At 33.1% G+C, this 20299-nt stretch overlaps 3 protein-coding genes across 3 annotated transcripts; 2 read left to right on the forward strand and 1 right to left on the reverse strand.

Annotated features, from left to right (window-relative positions):
• Positions 1 to 3919: 3919 nt before the first annotated feature.
• Positions 3920 to 4815, forward strand: LOC129804063 (pupal cuticle protein-like). The gene is made up of 2 exons (XM_055851083.1): positions 3920 to 4013; positions 4103 to 4815. The coding sequence occupies exons 1-2, from the start codon at positions 4002 to 4004 to the stop codon at positions 4691 to 4693; spliced, it is 603 nt and encodes a 200-aa protein (XP_055707058.1). The 5' UTR covers positions 3920 to 4001; the 3' UTR covers positions 4694 to 4815.
• Positions 4816 to 8137: 3322 nt separating this feature from the next.
• LOC129804068 (odorant receptor 4-like) lies at positions 8138 to 8842 on the reverse strand. Its single transcript, XM_055851087.1, has 2 exons — positions 8461 to 8842; positions 8138 to 8398 (listed from the first exon to the last, which is right to left on the reverse strand). The coding sequence occupies exons 1-2, from the start codon at positions 8731 to 8733 to the stop codon at positions 8345 to 8347; spliced, it is 327 nt and encodes a 108-aa protein (XP_055707062.1). The 5' UTR covers positions 8734 to 8842; the 3' UTR covers positions 8138 to 8344.
• Positions 8843 to 16809: 7967 nt separating this feature from the next.
• Positions 16810 to 17719, forward strand: LOC129804067 (pupal cuticle protein-like). The gene is made up of 2 exons (XM_055851086.1): positions 16810 to 16908; positions 16994 to 17719. Exons 1-2 carry the CDS (start codon positions 16897 to 16899, stop codon positions 17408 to 17410), a joined length of 429 nt encoding a protein of 142 aa, XP_055707061.1. The 5' UTR covers positions 16810 to 16896; the 3' UTR covers positions 17411 to 17719.
• The last annotated feature ends 2580 nt before the right edge of the window (positions 17720 to 20299 follow it).

Here is a 20299-nt window from a genome sequence, read left to right on the forward strand (position 1 = left end):
CAGCTCACAGTGCTCAGAGGAAAAAAATTATTTAAACAAAAATTTAGTATATTTATCCCTCCACACGGAAAGGTATCTTATAATACGGAAAAACTTCTCACTTTTTTGTTATTTAGTGTAACGGTCGTGAGTGCAAAAAAATTCCCATATAAATTTAAATCGAATGAGAAAGTGGCTTCAAATTTCAGGCAACTTACCAGAGGATTGATTTTAAAGGTTAGTTTTAAAGGACTAAGGACTACTTAGTATCACAAAATAATTGAAAAGTTAATGTTTTCAGAATAAGTTGGTAATTTATTACCTATATAGGGGATCGTTTTTCATCTTGAACATAAAAACTCCCTATAACGAATTCAAATTTAGAACACTTAGCAGTAAATTCTGTTTACTAAAAGGCAAAAAACAAACGAGCAGTAAAAAATGAAAAATGGTCAGTAAAAAATTAAAAATGAGCAGTAAAATATCTAATTATAGTCAGTAAAAAACTTAAATCTTTACAAAAATTAGTCTTATTTATATATTTAAAATTTAAAATTGTTGCAGATAGAATGAAAAGCCCTTTATTTTCCCTTTGCCAAAATTTAGACGATAATATCACTGTTTCAATTTTTTTGTTACTGCTCAATTTTAGCTTTTTACTGCTCATTTATTCAATGCCTTTACTAAAATAGCTATAAAAGAAAAAGGTGCTTACATATCGTCAGTTGGATCAGCAACTAATGTAACTACATTTGTTGAAAACGCCACACAGTGATGTGTCGTTTACAACAAATGCGGTTAGAAAATAAGGCAATCGCACTCTGGAGATTTGAGTGACATTTTGAGGATTTTTAGGTTTTTTTTCATTATTACAGAATTGAATAGGGAATTTTGTGCATTTTCAAAATCCGGTTTCATCTCGAAAAGGTTGCACTGATAAGTGACGTTTTCAATACATTCTTAAAAAGATTAGACAACAACGAGTATACATCGCAAATACCTCAAATAAAGATAATAATGATGATAATTAAGCACAAAAACTAAAATCCTTTAATATTAATTTATTAAAAAAATCTTGAATTAAACTACATAATGTGCCGCATTTGTAAAAAATCTGACTTGGATCCCCAGAATAGCGTTTCCTATGAATAAAAGCGCCGTATTGCGCTAAAATATCATGTCCTAAACCTAAAAGAACAACGAGGGGTAAGTCAGAAAATGACATTTCTATCTCAAATGTAACTGAAAATAAGCATAATAGTGACAATTTAGAAGTAAAAACAAAAAATATCAATTTTTTAAATGTAATAAATCGGTTTTTTATTAATTTAAAAAAATATGGAATTTAAAATATATTTTATTTTTTAAACTTTATTTGACCCTTTAAGGACGAGAGGTCCGTAATTGAGGGTCAGAAAATATCACTTTTACTGACTTCTTAAAAACAAAACGTACCTTTAGAAGGCAGTAGGAAAAAAATTGGAACACTGATATCTCTACTGCCTTTAAACTGTTAAACTGTAAAAATTTTTAATTTTTTTGATGCTTATTCCAACATAATATCGATTTTTGATATTGATATTGATATTTATTTGTCTCAAACAAATAGGGTCCGACCCTCTTACATTGTTGATAATGAAAAAAAGAATTTTTGAAAAAAGTGATTAGAACAAAATTACATTCTCATTAGATGAAATAAAGAATGAGCAAAAGAGAAAAGAAAAAATAAAATGGCAAAAATTAAGCAAAAAGAGAAAGAATGTTACTAGCTCACATCCTACCCAGACTGATATTGCCTAGAAATGCCATCCTGTGAAGTTCTAGCACTCATAGGGAGGGAGTTGTAAAGGATTTGTCAGAATATGTGAGTTGAATAAGTCGATATTTTGCAACCGTTTTCTTTTTCGCTTTTCTGGTACTCCTTGACAGAGTAATCTTGTTCTCGAAAAAATTTGGATTTTTCAAAAAGGTCTTCTAGAATTAGGTCCCAACGGTTGAATTTTTAATATATTTAAATGAATATTTGAGAAATTATATTTTAAAAGTTGTACTTTTATATGCTTAAATTTTTAATTATACTTAAATTAGAATTTAAAAAAATTTATGTCGAAAAAATTAGTCAAAATATGGTGTTTTAAAGTTTTTTTGATCCATGTAACCCCTTAAATACAATTAACCACCACTGACGCACCTGAAAGGAGTTTATCTCCCTGATTCTTAAGACATTTGTACAAAGTTCCACTCACTTGAAATATTAATTGTGGGGCTCTGAGCTCCACAATTATTAATAAAAATATGAAAGCTGTAATTTAATGTTTGAGAACTTTTACCTAAAAAACAACTCCAAAGTGCTAAATGTGTCACTCAAATCCCCAAAGTGCCAAATGGAGTTAATACAGTTACTGATTCAACTATGACGATATTATTACATTATTATTTTGATTATTAATATATAATATAATAATAAAACAAAATCAAAATGATTTAAACCCGGGATTCATTACTTCATTCATTGCTTTCAGAGTTTTAGAATTCAAGTTTGTTATCAAAATATTTTAATAGGAAAAATACATTTCAAAGTAGTAAATTGATCTTTTAATTTTCAGAAGAGTTTTAAAGCTTTAAAAGATTTTTTATTTCCATATGAAACTATTAAAACCGGATAATTAATAAGGATTAAATAATGCGATAAAATATTTTATTTATATTTATTTTGATATACTGGGCTATTTTTACCATTTTGTACATTGTTCAGTTTACAAATTTATTATTCAGTTTATAATGTTTAGTGAAAAATATTCATTCAGACCATTCAGACGCTTCAATCATTTGCACCGGGCAGGACTCGAACTCACAACTGTGAGGGTCGAGCCGGGGATCACACCGCCCATGCGATAAAATATGTTTTGTATAGTTCAATTGATTTTTTGTGCATTTGTGTGTCTTAAAAATAATGTAGTATTTAACCCATTTTGTCATACTACAAGTTTCAAATTAAAATTAATAAAATATTCTACTCACTTAAAAACTGTCCCATTTTTGCACGAGATTGTCCTGCATTAGATAACTTTTATACGTTCTGCCATTTAAATAAAATTATATTCGTTATCACAGAAAAATTGAAACACTTTTTTTCTTTTTTTTTGTTAATTCAAATCGCACCCGTAATTCATAAGATATATTAATTTTTTGTTCACTATCATACTTTTGTAATATAGTCTCATAGTCTAATTCAAACTTTATAATAAATAATCTCTTTTCAATGTGATATAGAAATTAAAAAGCTCGTGAAAAAAGAAACTAAAGTTTACATTAAAATTCTCAAAAAATTGGATGGGGTTTTTAAGTGTTAATGAAAAGTTAATTATTTATTAAGTGTGTTTCTTTAAGAATATTATTTTGCTAATATTCTTAAAAGAATGCTTTGTTTCAAATAAGGATTGACTATGCTGAAACAAGATATTGTTTTAGGATATTAGAATTTATACAATTGTTATAGTTCATAAGAAAAACGCATATAAGTGCTTTTAAAACAACCCAGAGATAAAACTTCTGGAATATACCCAGAGCTTCTTAAAGCTTCTAGTCATAAACTATTCTATGCAAAAAAACCTATTTTCCAATATCTATTGAAAAGACGTAAAAAAATACATGTTCATAAATTTTCAAATAGACACCAAATATTCAAGTCTTTGGAACGATTTCAATTATTGATATGCTGAAAATCTATTGTCATCATTCTACCTGTGGTTCTTATTTCACAGAGTGATGTAAAAAAAAGAGCAGACGAATTTTATCCAAAAACTTATAACCACTTGATGGAGCAAGTTGTAATTTATGTTCTATGGTATTTTAATGAAGACGATTAGAAAGAAACAGAAAATCAAGTTCCTCTCCCACCCCAATTCTTCCCAAATGCCCGGCACGATGTAGGATTTATATAAAAGGCGATTGATATCCACGGGATATCACCAGTTTGTTGAAATTGAACATCCAGGGGAGATCTACACCTTGCAACCAGAATGAAGACTTTTGTAAGTTCTACTCAATTCAGTGAAAATGAATCAGTGATTGTGTTCAGTTATTCAGTGAAATTCAAAGTATCCTTTTCTATCCTCAACAGTTGATTTCACTTGCCCTCATTGCTGTCAGCTCAGCAGCAGTGTTACCAGTTGATGTCCTGCACAAATCTCAGAACATCAATGTTGATGGTTCCTACCAATTTGCATATGAGACCGGAGATGGAGTTGCCGTTTCACAGTCTGGAGTTGGTGGAGAAGTAGCCGAAGGAACTGCCCGGTGGGTAGCTCCTGATGGTACTCCAGTTGAGTTCTCCTACCGTGCTGATGGTGCAGGTTACGTTGCCAGCGGAAGTCACGTCCCAGAAACCCCAGAATATGTTTACCGTGCCATCGAGTGGATTCGTTCCCATCCATCAGTTGGTGAGGAGAAATACAAGTACCCCACATACAAATACACCGAACCAGTGCCAGTTCTCCCCGGTGTCGTAACATCCAAGCCTGTCACCACTACCTTCAGCACAGTCACCCCAGTTGTGCCTGTTGTGCCATTCTCCCCTGTTCCCAAAGTGGCCAAACCCACAGACTTCAAGTACAAATCTCCAGTCTTCTCCACCCTCAAACCCTCAGTCACTGTCTACAAGCCAGCCACCTACACAACACCCTTCCCCGTCAAAGTTAGCACTTTTCATTAAAATAGATACCCCCAAAAAATTGAATTATTGACCACAAATTCTGGTTGCAGTCTGATTTGTTAATGTCTTTCAATATGTAAAAAAAACAGGATTAAGAAAATAAATGTTTGTTTCATAAATAATATCAAAATTGTATCTTATTTAAAAAATTTCCATTTGTCCTAATTTTGGTTTTCATTGAAGAAATTTTCTTTTTATTTATGATTGTATTACCTTGATCATACTTGCTCCTTAAAATTTTTATACCAGCGCAGCGTGTGATTTGTCTCTTTGAATCATTTGACTTAATCATTAATTAAAAGGTAAACTTGGCCCACAAAAATTGGTTTTAGTTGACTTAAAGCATAAGTAGGGGAAAGTACTGTGCCTTAGAACGTTCATGCCTTCGAATAATGTGAATTTTCTTTTATCTTTCCTAACAGACTTACACATTTCTATTAAATATAAGTTAAGCTTATTATCAATTATTGATAATTATGTGATAATTATGTTTAAATCTCTTAGTAAAAGTAAAAGAAATTCACATTATTCGAAGGCATGAACGTTCGAAGGTAGAGTACTTTCTCCTATGTTTTCATATTAAAAAAATAATAAGAATCACTTTAAAATTTTAATAAAAATTTGTAATAGGGTAAATGTCCTAATTCAAAACCATTTCCAGACACTTTAACTTTCACAGAAGATTCAACACATTAAGTTCATATTTTTTCTGGAGAGAATCACATAAATTTGCTCCTTGACTCTTCTAGAATGTCACTATTTAGTGAAAATTCTTTAGATAAAATTTGAAAATTTCTTAAATACAAGAAAAATACGCGAGCGTAAAATGCTTCTATTGGAAACATATTAATCCAAATGGAGACAAGAGAAAGTTTCTAATTGGAGACAAACAGTGTATAAGTGAAACCGTGACGACAGGCTTCCAAAACCTTGTTGAGTTGCGCTTGAGTGCAGGACTTCTTCTTATTCCTGGTCTTTTCTCCTTTCCCATCTAAAACAATAAGAAAATCTCTACAAAAAATCATATTTCCGGGGTTTCCTATTGAAGCATTTGCAGACACTTCAGAAAAACCGTTTTTGTTCACGAAATAGGTAATTATTTCATTTGAAAACTTCCCGTACCGTTAACAATAATGATAGCACTTAATTTAAGTAAAATTAGCCAGAAATATGACATAAATGTTAAACAAAACGAATAAACAACAGTTACCTCATTGTGCTTTTCATTGGAAAACATGGTCGATCGATGAAAAATTCGATGGTTAAAAGGTACACTTTTAATTTTTCAGAGAAATTAACAAATTAAAATTTGTGAATATGAATAGATTTTCGCTTTATTTGGAGAAAAATTAACTAAATAATGAAACTGTGATATAGAAAATATATAAATATAATAATTTAGTACTGTATTTATCATGAAAAGAATGACGTTTCCATTTGGAGTAGCGAAAAATTTCCATTTAGAGCAGGTTTTGAATTAGCTTAATTTACCCTAGCAGCTTTAAAAAGTGATGTTACAGGGTGTTAGCATATGCATATTCTCAAATGATTTTTACTTCCGACACTCTCAATTAAAAAATAAGAAATGGCAATTGGTTTTTGGGTCTATACCGCTTTATTACCGATTAAATTTATTCACAAACTGGAAAACAATTCTTAACTAGAAATAAATCAATTGCGATTACTTGACCAATTTATTAGCGTTTGAGACTGACATAGCCGGATGCGAAACGTCAATACTTTTCCAAAAAATCCAAATTCAACCAAATCGGTTATAAAAAATGAGCCCTATAGAGTGATTCACCTTTGATCTTCTATAATTTAAAATAGCGATTTTTCCGGTCAATGGTATGTTTGGATGAAATGTTCGCCTAGGCTACTTTTAAAACATATCCAAAAATAAAAGAAATCTGTAGTGCCGTTTTTGAAATAAACCAAAAAACATGGATTTGGTAGGATGAAGGGGGTTAAGGAATAAAGGATAAAAGACCGTGTTAGATAATGTCCACGAGAAGGTCGCCGAAGTCCTGAAGTCGATATCTCTTACTGTTTGACTCCAAGTGCAGGAAAAAATTTAGGATGGAGTAATAAAATAATTTCCGTAAAAATTATTCAATTATCTGAATTTAACCGATTCATTAGCGATGAAGAGGGGATCTCGCAGTGGCGCAATAGGTAAGAGCGCTAGCTTTTAGATAGATATATCCCCGGCTTGACTCACAGTGATGTGAGTTCGAGTCACACCCGATTCAAAGATCTGAATGTCTGATTTAGACAATTTTCAAATGTACTAATGATGTAATATAATGCACCGCTTTCACCCAGAAACTCCGGGAGCATGGAAGAAGTATCCACACTACGGGAAGGCGCTCTTGGGCGGTCTACAATGAATTTAGCAGATTCGTCCAACACGGGAGAATGCGACACGACATTGCAAAATGATTGAATTGTAACAAAATATATCCCAATACGAAAGGTTCAATAAGTTCAAAATTTCAATACCCTTTCAATAAATCCAAATTTAATCAAATCGGTTAAAAAATTACCCCTCCAAAGTGATTCTTTGACCTTTAATAATTCAAAATGGAGAATTTTTCGATCATAGGTATGTTTGCACGTAATGTTCACCTAGGCTACCCCTACAACTTATCCGAACATAAAAGAAATCTATCACTGAGAGAAATCCGAAAAAGTTAAAATAACATTCCAGAAATGTTTATTTTACCCTGGCAGTATTGATCCGAAATCAGTGTAAATATTATGCTTTTTAGGAGTATTAGGGGTTAAAGTTACCCTTTTCACGATAATTTTACCCTTAAAAAGGTGTAAAATTAACATAAAAAATGTTGATATATTTTTACACCTAAAAAGTGATAAAGTTATGAGAAAAAAGTTAATCGCACCCTCGTTTTTTTCTCAGTGATAGTGCTGTTTTCGAAGTAAACCAAAAAAACATGGTTTCAGAGGAGATGGAGGGGTGGAGGCAAAAATAAAAAAAGTTTTCTTTGTTTATTGGGGGTCACCGAAGACCGGAACTTGATAACTTCTACCGTTTAAGCTCCAGAGAAGTTGGAAAAAAACGGATTATAACTGATATCTCATTGAGTTCAAGCAGTAAAAAAATATTATTAATATAAGAGAAGGATTTCAGGTTTTGCACACACTCTGGCTTCGATTATTCGACATATTTTTCGCATATTCCTTACTAAATAAGACTGAAGTTTTCCAGAAAATATGTCACATAATATTAGTTATTAATTTATATCACTGAGAGAAATCCGAAAAAGAAAATAACATTCCGGAAATGTTAATTTTACCATGCATTATTGATCCGAAATCGGTGTAAATATTACCCTTTTTATGTGTATTAGGGGTTAAATTATCCCTTTTTCATGTTCATTTTACCCTTAAAAAGGTGTAAAATTAACATTAAAAAATGTTGATATATTTTTACACCTAAAAAGTGTTAAAGTTACGAGGAAAAAAAGATAATCGCACCCTCTTTTTTTCTGTGTTCCTATAGGTCACATTCAATAAAGGAATATGGTAAAAAATGTGAAGTATTTGAAGCCAGAATGTGTACGAAGCTTGAAGGCCTTGCTCTATTTTATTTTAAAGACCTGAAACGATGCCAGTTAATTAGCGTGACTTTCAATTGAACACCGTGTACATAACCATTGCATAAGATCCAGCAGCTTTGCAAATCTGTGAAAAAGGGATTTGATTAAAATGTTACCTAAAGCTATTACAGAAAGCTCAGGTTTCACCTGAACAAAGGTATAGATGGAAATTGCTCCAAAGCCAAATGTATCAATTTTAATTGAGTTCTTGAAGATTATCATGAGCAGAAGTATATTTTTCTGGTCCTTGAGGTCCATGTCGTACCATTTAGTTAGATAGAGAGCCTGGAAGATGCTCTCTGAGCTATTTTCCAGCAATTGGCTGAAGAAGCAAAGAATGAAGACTTGAGTGATCATTGCGACTAGGATAAATGTCCCCGGGACCATTGAGGAACTAAAGTCTTCGAAGAAGAAGTACATGCAGATAAGGTAAAGAGTAATTGCGAGGAGTTTGTGAAAGTACAAATGCCAATAGGACGATGTAAGTTGCTTAACTTTCTGCAAGAGAATTTTGTGCGTGTTATGAACGATCCTGATGAGATCCTTTGTTGAAGGCTCATAGCCCAATTGATTTATGAACTCAGCCAGGGCACAGAATTCCCCGCGAAAATACATAATTGTAACCATAATCAAGGCATCAGCAGTCATTATGTTCTCCAGCAATGAGATAAAGAATACATATTGATAGACAAGATTAACTGGATAGAAGAAAATGCTGCTAGGGGGAATGCCAGGAATCTCAAAGAGCATTGGAGTATGGAATTCTGAGGCTATCAAACAATAAGTTGTAGCAACAAAACCACCAATTGTGATGAAAATCAAGAAAATTCTGCATAGAAAGAACATTCTATGAAAGTGGTTTTTCAATTTAAATCATAACTTTTTACTTACTTTGTAGCATTAAGAGCAATTTTTGTGTTCTCTTGGAGATGTTTCCGTCTGACATACATAATTTCTGTGCCGGAGGAATATACCAGAGTCTCAAAGTACTCAAGAATATCAAAGATTTCCTTCTTGTTACCCAGAATGACGGTAAAATAAACAGCAAGACCCTGGTATACGGATATACCGAAGGTAATGCTGAAAGCAAGTTCCACAAGATTGCCGTAATCTTCCATTTGGACAAAGATATGCCACAGGATACAGAATAGTCCTGATACAAAGAGTGTTGGATGTACCAATAATTTGGCATCATTAAGGATTTTCCATCTACAATCCGGCAAAAATTCACTTCTCCATACTTTGAAGACAAAATCCACGAATTTCTTCAATTTTTCATGATTTTCTTCCAACATTTTGGAAAAAAAAATATTTTAAGACAATGCCTATTTTGAGATTCTTAGTGATAGAGCTCCTTCCAAACACTAAAGGACTCTTACCAGATTATAAGTTAATATATCAAGGCTGTTCTACTCAATTAACTAATTAGTAAATTACTCATTAATGCTCTGAAATTTTAATGCGAATTGTTTCGAAGAAGATTAGAAAGAAGCTCTTGGAAGAGATTGTTATACCAAAGAAAAATTTATGCAGGATTCCTAAAAGTAATATACCGCTATAAACTCAAAAAATATCGATGAAGATCTTTTTTTTCAATTTTTTAACTTAAATTCTAATCGCTATATAGTAACATTTTATTTATATCTAATTTTCTTAATTCTTTTAATAAAAAGAATTAAGATTTTTAAATAAATTTAATTTGATATAAATTGAAAGAAACGCGTTGTAGCAACTGGTGGCCAACATCTTCAGTTTGGAGAAGCCCTAGCTATGACAGCTATGCCCTAGCTATGACAATGTTATATAAAATCATTTTAATTTGAATTAATTGATTACGTGGGTCAAAATATAAAAAAAACGACATAAGTAGGCAAATTATCATTTTGGATGATGCAGATGTCATATTACTCATACAATCTATGAGAAAGTTATTCACCGTTTTATTCTGGAAGTAGGTCACCAATGCTAAGACGGCGGTGGTCGTTATTAGTCAATTTTCAAATTCTTAAGCCTTTAAGGACGATTGGGTCACTGGTGACCCAAAAACGAAATTTTTCCTAGGGTCGTCTAAAGTTATGTTTTGCTTTAAAAAGTCAGAAAAAGTGATTTTTTCTGATCACCGATTTTTGATCCTCTCGTCCTTAAAGGGTTAAAGGTCTGTATATCTTCGAAATATGCTTTCAAGAGTCCTAGCTCAAAAACAGTTATATATTAACTAATTGAAATTTATAAATCTTTTCTGAAATTTTCATTTAAAAATCTTAAAAATTCTGTCACTATGGGCCTGCTTTTCAAACCTTTCCGAAAAAAAAGTATATTTTACAATAAATAAAATTACTCAAATTAAATTTATGTGAAGTCAAATAGAACCAAATATTCCTTGTTATCAGATGAGTTAAACTAAGTCTTGGATGACGCATTCTTAAAAAAAATCGATTTTCGGAAAAATTTTATACAAAAAATATCATAATTTTCGGAGTGTTTTAACGATAGATATTCTAATAATTCAGAAGTGGGCCTTTTTCCAAACTTTGACAATAAAAAAAACTGAAATATTTTTTCCTTGTTCTCAATGTAAATCATCCTTAATTGTCAAACTTTTAAACTACTTATGTTAATTAAGAATCTGAAAGAACTTTTAATGAGTAGACTAATAACTACAACTACTAAGAAGTTATAAATGCAGAAATACCTACAAGAATCAAATGCTTTGATTCATCGCTCCATTGCTCTAATAACATTAGTAATGAGAAGATATAATGAGCATCTTTACTACGTAGTGGCGCTAATGAACAGTGTAATGGCTTGGCAAGTGTTCCGAGTGTTCCAGTATGTTAAAATTCAACTGAACAAACAAACAATCAGTTACAATTTACAAATATTCCAAATAATATTCTCTGTATTTTATAAATTATGCGAATCACTGATCAAAGCGACGATTTGTGTTATGATTATTGTGATAACTGACCTGTCTGCCGGTTTTTGTGACTTTTTTTTATAAAAAAGATATTCTTTCGCACTTATAGTCTCCATAAAACATTTTTTTTCACTTGAAATTATCTTAAAAAAGATGACAATGCGTTCCAGCTTTGCGGAGTGCTCGAATTCATGAGATAGAGCTCTCCGTGAATTTTTTTCGCATAGTCCTTTGGTGCTAATTGGTCTACTAGCGATTATATTGGTTCATAAATCATAAAAGCATTCCAAAATCAAAAATTGGTAAAGAATTGCGCATTTTAGAATATTCTGGGATGAGTTACAAGGGTTACAAGCATATGGACAAACAAAAAATGTAAATACGAGAAAATCATTTACGGATATTTAACCAAATCATCCCTGACTTCAAGACCCTTCCAAAAAGTCCAAATTTAACCAAATCGAAATAAAACAAAAAACCTAGTATTGGAGGGGATAGAGAGAAGGGGGAAAATAAACGTCATAATAATGATCCATGGGTCGACTTATGAGGGCTCCCCAAAGGCAGGAAGTTCATATCTCTTACCGTTTGACCTCTAGTTACATTCCAAGTTTACGGACAGAAAAAAGAATATTTGAGAAATACAAGTCATTTACGTAAGGGAAGAGCCTCAAGTGGGTCAGTAGATAGAGTAGTGGCTCTATAACTGTGAGGTCTCGGGTTCAAAGCTGAGTAGCAGCAGAAGAAGATTTTTCATGCCATATCGGCTTTGAATTCGCCGAATGAATGAATAGTAATGCCAATGGTGCATATTGACAAAAAGAAAATGAACCGTCTAACTCTAAACAATAAAGACTGGTACGAGAACGAGTTTCGGCTTGAAAATGGCACTTCAGTCAATGCAAATATTCGCTGTCACTGATCCTAAACACACACCGAGAAGGGATGCTGTGATATAGTGTTTGTGAAAAAAGTACAAACTTTTACAAACTTGTTTGTGGGTTATACGATTTACGAGCATTTCGTAACTCCTCCATAGGAATTCTCACAAATACTTACGAACATTTTTACAAAATATTTTTTTCTGTGTACGTAGGATAAGATCAGATTTTGCCAGGGGTCAGTTCTCCATTTCGGATTACCGATGCATCCAGGCCACAATTCATATATTACGAACAATGTTTGTGAAAAAGTACAAACTTTAACAAATTTGTTTGTGGGTTATACGATTTACAAGTATTTCGTAACTCCCCCATATGAATTCACAAACATTTACGAACATTTTTACGAAATATTTTTTTTCTGTGTAGGGGAAAGCGCGGTACCTTCAGACGACTCAAGCTTCGGACAATTCACGTTTTTCTCAATGTTCCTTATGGATTTCATCAATAGCTTTTTTTTGAAAATTTGAAGTATTGAACTAGCTATTACAATATAATATTATAAATAATGGGTCCGGCACACCTTTTAGACCAAGAGAATTTCATGAAATCAAAATACGAATTACTTTCTTTCTCACACGTTTTGCATATGTCTATCTATGTCATTCTTTCGCGCTCAATATTAGATTGAATTAAATTTAAATTGATCTGATGTTTAAAAATGAAGAAGAAGAGTCCGAAAGAGTGGGACAGACATATCGTCGGTTGCGGCTACCTCTATCGTATCTGCATTTCTTTTGTGTCAGCATTTCACGCACGAGGGGACGTCTGTATTGTAGTGTTGCTTCGAATGCACATACAAAACAAATGCAGATACGACAGCGGTAGCCGCAACCGACGATATGCAAAACGTTTGAGAAAGAAAGATGTGTGAATTTCGATTACATGAAATATTCCTGATCTAAAAGGTATGCCGGAGCCATAATGGACCAAATTTATTTATAACACATTGAAAAAAAAAATGAATTGTTCGAAGCATAAATCGTCCGAAGATAGCGCGTTTTCGCCTATACTTTATCGAGTCATTACTGATTGTGTGCTGAGTTGAAAATTTCAAGGCCTTTTCAAAAACAATTCAAATTTAATCAAATCGGCTGAAAAATAGGCCCTCTAGACTGGTTAAACTTTAACCTTAAAAAATTCAAGATGGCGAATTTTTAGGTCATAGATATGTTCAAAGAAAATGTTCACATAGACCACCTCCAAAACACATCCAAAAATTAAAAAAAAAATCGTAGGAGTTATCTTCGAAATAAACCAAAAAAAAAACACGGTTTTGGAAGGCATGGAATGGAGGGGGTGGAGAGGGAAAGGAAAGTGTTTTTCATTGGGGGTCACTGAATTTAATTACCATTTAAGCGCCATACAGGGAACAAGTTTTAAGAAACCGAATTATAAAACTGATCTCTCTTAAGATTCGGGCGGTAGGGGGAAGTAGGGCAACTTCGAACCTGAGGCAGCTTTGAAATTGGGCTTTTTCTCCTATTTTTAAGTGAAACTGGACCTTATTATGATATAATTTAGCACAGCAAACTAATTGCGAAGTTAAATTACATCATGATAAGGCTCAATTCCATTTAAAAATAAGAAAAAAATCCAATTTCAAAGCTGCTCCACTGCCCCCTAAATTAATAAAAATGAGAAAATGATTACACCTGTGTTGTTATTTTTTTCTCACTTCACAATGACAAATTTTAACATATTTTTACTGCACAGTAAATAAATATTGAAATTTTGTAGTTGAGTTTACCCGTTGAAAAATGTCAATGTTTATTTATATGTATTTAAAAAGGAATAATCTTAAGTAAATAGAATTAAAATGATAATTTAGCAACTTGCTGGGGAAATAGTTTTTGAAAAAAAAACTAAAATATCTAAAATTGTCTATCACCATGAAAAATTTCACACCAAACAGATACCGGAAGGTCCTATACGTTAGACACGAAAAATCCAGATTCCATTGAAGCATCAGATGACATGGATGACATCTACATAAACACCCCATCATGTTGCCTAAACACTTTGCAAAGAGATGACAAAGCATCCCAGCTTTGCGAAATGCTCGAAATCACATGCTTATGTAAATATCGACGATTAATTCAATAAATTATGTGAAAACAGGTGAGCGTCGGAGATAGCTCAGAAAAAGACGATTAGTCTCAAAAGTCTCAAAACTTTTGGTTCAAACTTTAAAGCGGTTGTCGGACTGGAGATTTATCTCAGTTTCCGAAGATTTTACAATCTTGAATAACAAAGAATTATATTGGTTTTTTAATAGATCAGTCATCCCTATATTAACTAATTGATAATGGCATCACCAGAGCACACCTTTCAGATCAGGAAAATTTCATGAAATCAAAATTCACATCTCTCTCTTTCTCTAACTTTTTGCATATGTCTATCTTACTCTTTCAGACTCAAATTGGACTGAACTAAATTTAATTTATTGTGATGTTCAAGAGAAGAAGAAAAGGGCGAAAGAGTGGGATGAACATACGAAAAACGTTTAAGAAAGAAAGAGAGTTGAATTTCTATTTTACAAAATTTACTTGATCTACAAGGTGTGCTGTGAGGCATAAGATTTTAGGAATTTAGAGAATTTAAGCCATATTGCTAAGCTTTAGGTCCAAAGTCCGTAAAAGCTCTCAGAGCCGTCTGGTTCGATTTTACGATCTTTGAAGATCGGTATACCGGAATAATAATCGTTATTGATCATTATTCCAGAGAATTGTCATCCATTTATGTAGTCTTAGCTTTTACGGTTTATTTCGGTTCGATTATTTCCAAATTAGAAAAACATAGAATTATTGCCCCATTCATTGTTTCGATTTTGAAAGTAGTACTAATACAGTAGACTCTCACTCAATCGGCTCTTTTTCAATCGGGCGTCAAATTTTGTTGACAATTTTCACGTTTAATTATGAAGCTAATTTGCTCAAATTCACTGTAGTTCTTCCTATTTTATCGTGATTCTTTATAATTGAGCACTTTTTGTGGAATTTACAAAGGCTTTGACGCCCAAATCTATCGATAAACCGGATGACATTTCGCCCCATATTCCCAATTGAGAGAGAGTCTACTGTAATATTAATAATTTGTTCAATATTCTCTCTACACGGTAAAAAATTTCAGCACAGATTTGTTCCAAAAATTATCTCGTCCACGGACACCATATTTTTTAGCACAATCTTGTTCATTTTACGAGACTCTAAAAGATAATCAATATTAGTAACGAATTTGTTCCAAAACGTAGCTCGTCCACGGACACCGAAAATTTTTGGAACAAATTTGTACCTTCTAGGAGAAACAAAAAGATACCCAATATTAGTAACGAATTTGTTCCAAAAAATAGCTCGTCTAGGAATACTATAAAATCGTATCCATACTCTCACTCAGTCACCCATCACCAACGAAGCGAGGAGGACGCCAAATCTGTGGCAATTATCGTGCTACATGGTTTAACTTTTTTTAATTCGAAATTGCCTTCCCCTTCTGCTGCCAGCACTCGCATATGAATTCGTTATACACGTGTCTGTACAAAACACTATTAAGTTGATTCTTATTTGATGTTCCTTATGAACTTTCGCCACCGAACTCCATCTCGACTGAAGTATAGGCCTGAACTGTAAGACGAAATCACTTACACGGATTTGTTCCCGACAATGGGAACAAAAAGATTCCCCATATGAGTAACAACTTCGTTCCAAAAATTGCCTCGTCCACGAACACCGAAAATTTTTGGAACAAATATGTTACTGATGTAGGAATAATATTGTTATAAAAAAATGTACCAATATTTTACAGTGGGAACAAGACAGCCGAGTGCAACAAATTCTATTCCAACTTTCAGGAACAAATTTGTATAAAACGAAATCAACTCAAATTTGTAGACATTTCACCGTATCAAAACGGCTCCAAAAGAAAACTCTAACAAAATTGTAACTATATTTCGTAACAAAACTGTAAAGAAAACTTTTTGGAACAAACAAATATCTTCTCCAGGTACAAATTAATTCCAAAAAAAATTGTTCCAAGGAAAACTTGTTCCAATATTTTGGTCAGTGTCCAAAAGTTTTTACCGTGTAAGGAAAAGTGTAACATCCCACTGTGTCGTCTGTCTAAATCTACCCTTGAATAATTCTGTTCCGGTATCCGCTAACGAATTCTCTGGAAAACACCAGAAAAGTTGCGACTACATAAAACTATTTCCTAGATTATGGATGCAAATGCAAAATGAAATCAAAAATGAAATTTGAAAAATTATTTCACAAATTAGCTCCCAATGGTAGGCAAACTTGCGTAATTGTTCAATGTACATAAACCAGTAAGGTGCACAGTCCCGAGACCCCCTTTTCTCAGATATCGTCTGATTCGAGAAGATATGTTGAGAAAAGCACTCCTGGGTAGTGTAAATTTTGATGGATCAAAATATGGAGGAATTTATAGTATACAATGCTCTCTCGGAAGAGTTCGAGCAGTAAAAAGAAGACGAACTTTATAAAACATTATAACCATTTAATAGGTCAAGTTGTATTTCGCGTTCTAATATCGTATTTTAATGAAGATGATTAGAAAGGAATATCAAATCAAGTTCATCTCCCACCTCAAAATTTTTTCCAAATGTCTTCCGTAATAGGATTTATATAAAATGCGATCGACATCTACAGTATATCAATAGTTTGTTGAAATTGATCATCCAGGGAAAATCCACATCTTTCCACCAAAATGAAGACTTTTGTAAGTTCTTCTTAATTCAGTGATACAGTGACTTGTGTTGAGTGTGTTCAGTGAAATTCAAAGTATACCTTTCTGTCTTCAACAGTTGCTTTCATTTGCCCTCATTGCTGTTACCGGAGCGGTAGATCCGAATGTTCTCAAATCTCTGGTCGGCGGCGGTGGTGATACTGCTGATGTTAGATTTTCTTTATCACCACTCGACGGTTCCTACCAATATGCATATCAAACCGCCGATGGAACAGCCGTTTCACAGTCTGGTGTTGGTGGAGAATTAGCCGAAGGAACTGCCCGTTGGGTGGCTCCTGATGGCACACCAGTTGAGTTGTCCTACCGTGCTGATGCTGGAGGATACGTCGCCACTGGAAGTCACGTCCCACAAACCCCAGAATATGTTTACCGTGCCCTCGAATGGATCCGTTCTCATCCATCCGTTGAGGATGTACCATACAGGAACCCATATTCAAACAGACCAAACCAATACCGGTTCCCCCCGGCATTCTAAAACTTATGTCAGTACCACCTGCAGCACAATTACCTCAGTTGTGCCATTTTTCCCCTTTTCCAAAGTGCCCAAACTCAGACTTTAAGTGAAAATCTTCAGTCTTCTCTACATTTAAGCACTCGGTCTCTATATATAAATCAACCACCTACACAACACCCTTCCCCGTCAAAGTTAGCACTTTTCATTAAAATAGATACCCCCAAAAAATTGCATAATTGACCACAAATTCTGGTTGCAATCTGAATTGTTAATGTTTTTCAATATGTAAAAAACCAGGACTAATAAATGTTTCATAAATAGTATTACAAATGTAGATTTTACTTATTTCAGTGTTTCTTTTTTTTAAGTGTTTTTTTTTCTTATTAAAGGTTTAAAACGTGATTAAACGAAATGTTTAAATTTGCTAAATATGAATCAAAGTAAATACTAAACATAAAGCGTGCGTATACGAAAAATGTTAGCCAAGAAGTCAATCGCAGTAAGCTTTGGATTTTGTTTTTTTTCTTCAGTGTCGTTTTGAAGATAATTTAATTAGCTTTCTTTTTGGTGAAATTCTTGTGAAAAAATATTGATTTTTGACTAAGTTATTGCAAAAAGATGAAGAGCATGCAAACATTAAAAATTGACAAATATCTTAAGAATCCAAATGCGAGTTATGCTGAGATCGCGAAATTGACTGGGAAGTGTGCCACTCTATCATCCGGAAGACTATAATCCGGTTCGGAACTCAACACTATTGCTCAGAAGCCAGAATAATGTGGGCGAAAGCCTGGGATTCCAAGTTAAGAGGGTGGAAAAGAAAGTGCTATAGAGCTTTATGGGATGAAACTCAACCTTTCTGTGTGAAATGTTGCCAAAAAGATGCGAATACTTTGGAGCATGGTCCATAAAATCAAAAAAAGGAGTAGTTTGATAACCTACAAAGCTCAGGCTGCTCCCCATCGGACCGACAAACACCATCAAAGTGTTCAAAAACGGTCACGGAATCTCAAGGGTCATCTTCTCAAAGGATTCTAACGGATTCTTCCATAATTTGTACAAAAACTGTTTGTATCGGTGGCAGCCAAAATCCCGAAAGCCAAAATACCGAATTTTCAAAATCCTGAAAAGGATGAAATTATATCGAGGAAAATGTATAGAATAATTTCCTAAAAGACACAGAAGATTTCCCTTTGCCTCCAGCAAGCGCAGGTGCAATCGTGGGAGTAGCTGACACATCTCTTTCGCGTCCCACTTTTATTCAGCAGATGAATTCATGTAAAATTGAGTTTTTCCTAATGCTTTATGATCAAATATAATAATTCTGAGGAAAAAAAATTTCCATTGCGTGAAAATTCGGAAAAACCCCGGGTCATATATGACCCTATTGTCCTCAAGGGAAGTGTACTGTACATACCATTTTCAAAATCTATATCACGGGCTTTTTAAGAGTTTTTTTTGCTTGAAATTATTAATTTGGCCAAAACTATGGCAAACTGGATTGCCTTGATGAACACTGTACTCCTGGTGTTCAAGGAATCTTCCTGGTAATCCTGGTAATCCCTTGAATTGTCACTGTCACAATATTTTGAGTGGTATTTGGCAAAAATAAACTTATCCACTATTTATTCACACACAATGCAATTGCACAATATGAGACGCTTGCAGAATACTCTAAAATATTGCAAAATATGTTATAATTCATCAGATATAAGATGAAATGTCCAGGAGCAAGATGTTCCACCTGCATTTCACAAAGAAAAACAATGTCCCAACTACATTTCGCTATAGGTTTGGGACGAAAACACTGTTACCCTTGAGGACAATAGGGTCATATATGACCCGGAAAATTCTACACGCTTTTCTGGAAAATTGAGAGTAGTTTATTATATCAAAATATGCAATATACATTCTTTGGATATTCTATTTTGTGTTTCTAAAGAACTTTTTGCTGAAAAAAAATAAATTAATTTAAAAAATTTTGAAAAAGAAAAGTCATTTCACAAAGTTCGAAATTAGTGATTTTTGATCTTAAATATTTTCTTTTCCTGAATATCTGGAGTCTTGAGATAATTAGCCAAGAATCTTACATCCTTCTATTACACTGTGCAACGATGATTTTGTCCCTGGGTTCTCATGCTATTTTTTCTATTGCTAGGGTCAAATGATTTACGAAAATACTTATCATTTTGATTTCATTTGGATTTTGCGCCTGGTATTTACGAAAAACGGTTTTTTCCGTTTTTTGATACTTGGGTGCCTATATCTCCGAATCAGCTGAACCGATTTATTTCTCACTAAAGAATAATTTGTTCTCCTTTAGATGCCCGATAAGTCCTCTGAACAGATGAAGTTCGTACAACTGACACCAGCGGCGCTGTAGTCCCATAAATGTCAGAAAACATGTAAAAATCGAAATTTGTAGCAACTTTGATCAAGAATATCTCGAAAACTAAAACTGTCCTTAACAATCTGATTTATGGGTTTGATAGAGAATTTTATTAGCTACATTTTTGTTCATGTACAACTTTTTGCTCAGATTATTTTTTAACCTCGAAATTGAGGTTCAAACGAAAAATGAGCATTCAGCCAACTTAATAAATCCTTCACAATTTCGAGTGTTATTGCTTTCTTTCCTCGCAATTAGGCAGTACAAGCTTTTATTATATTATTTAATACTTAAATATCGACATTATGGTGATTTTTATATGACATTTTAAATTTTTAAATATTATTTTATTACTTGGAAACTTGTATAAAACTTTAACATAATGTGATATACATAAAGTAACAATTACAAGTTCAAAAACTAGTTTTAGATTTATTTCGACGAAAATCACGTAATTATGAGGTTAAAATTGTAGGATTGTAGATAAATGTAGGACATTTTTTTAAAGAATTATATAAAGA

The sequence above is a fragment of the Phlebotomus papatasi genome, chromosome 2 (assembly GCF_024763615.1).
Source record: "Phlebotomus papatasi isolate M1 chromosome 2, Ppap_2.1, whole genome shotgun sequence".
NCBI lineage: Eukaryota > Metazoa > Arthropoda > Insecta > Diptera > Psychodidae > Phlebotomus > Phlebotomus papatasi.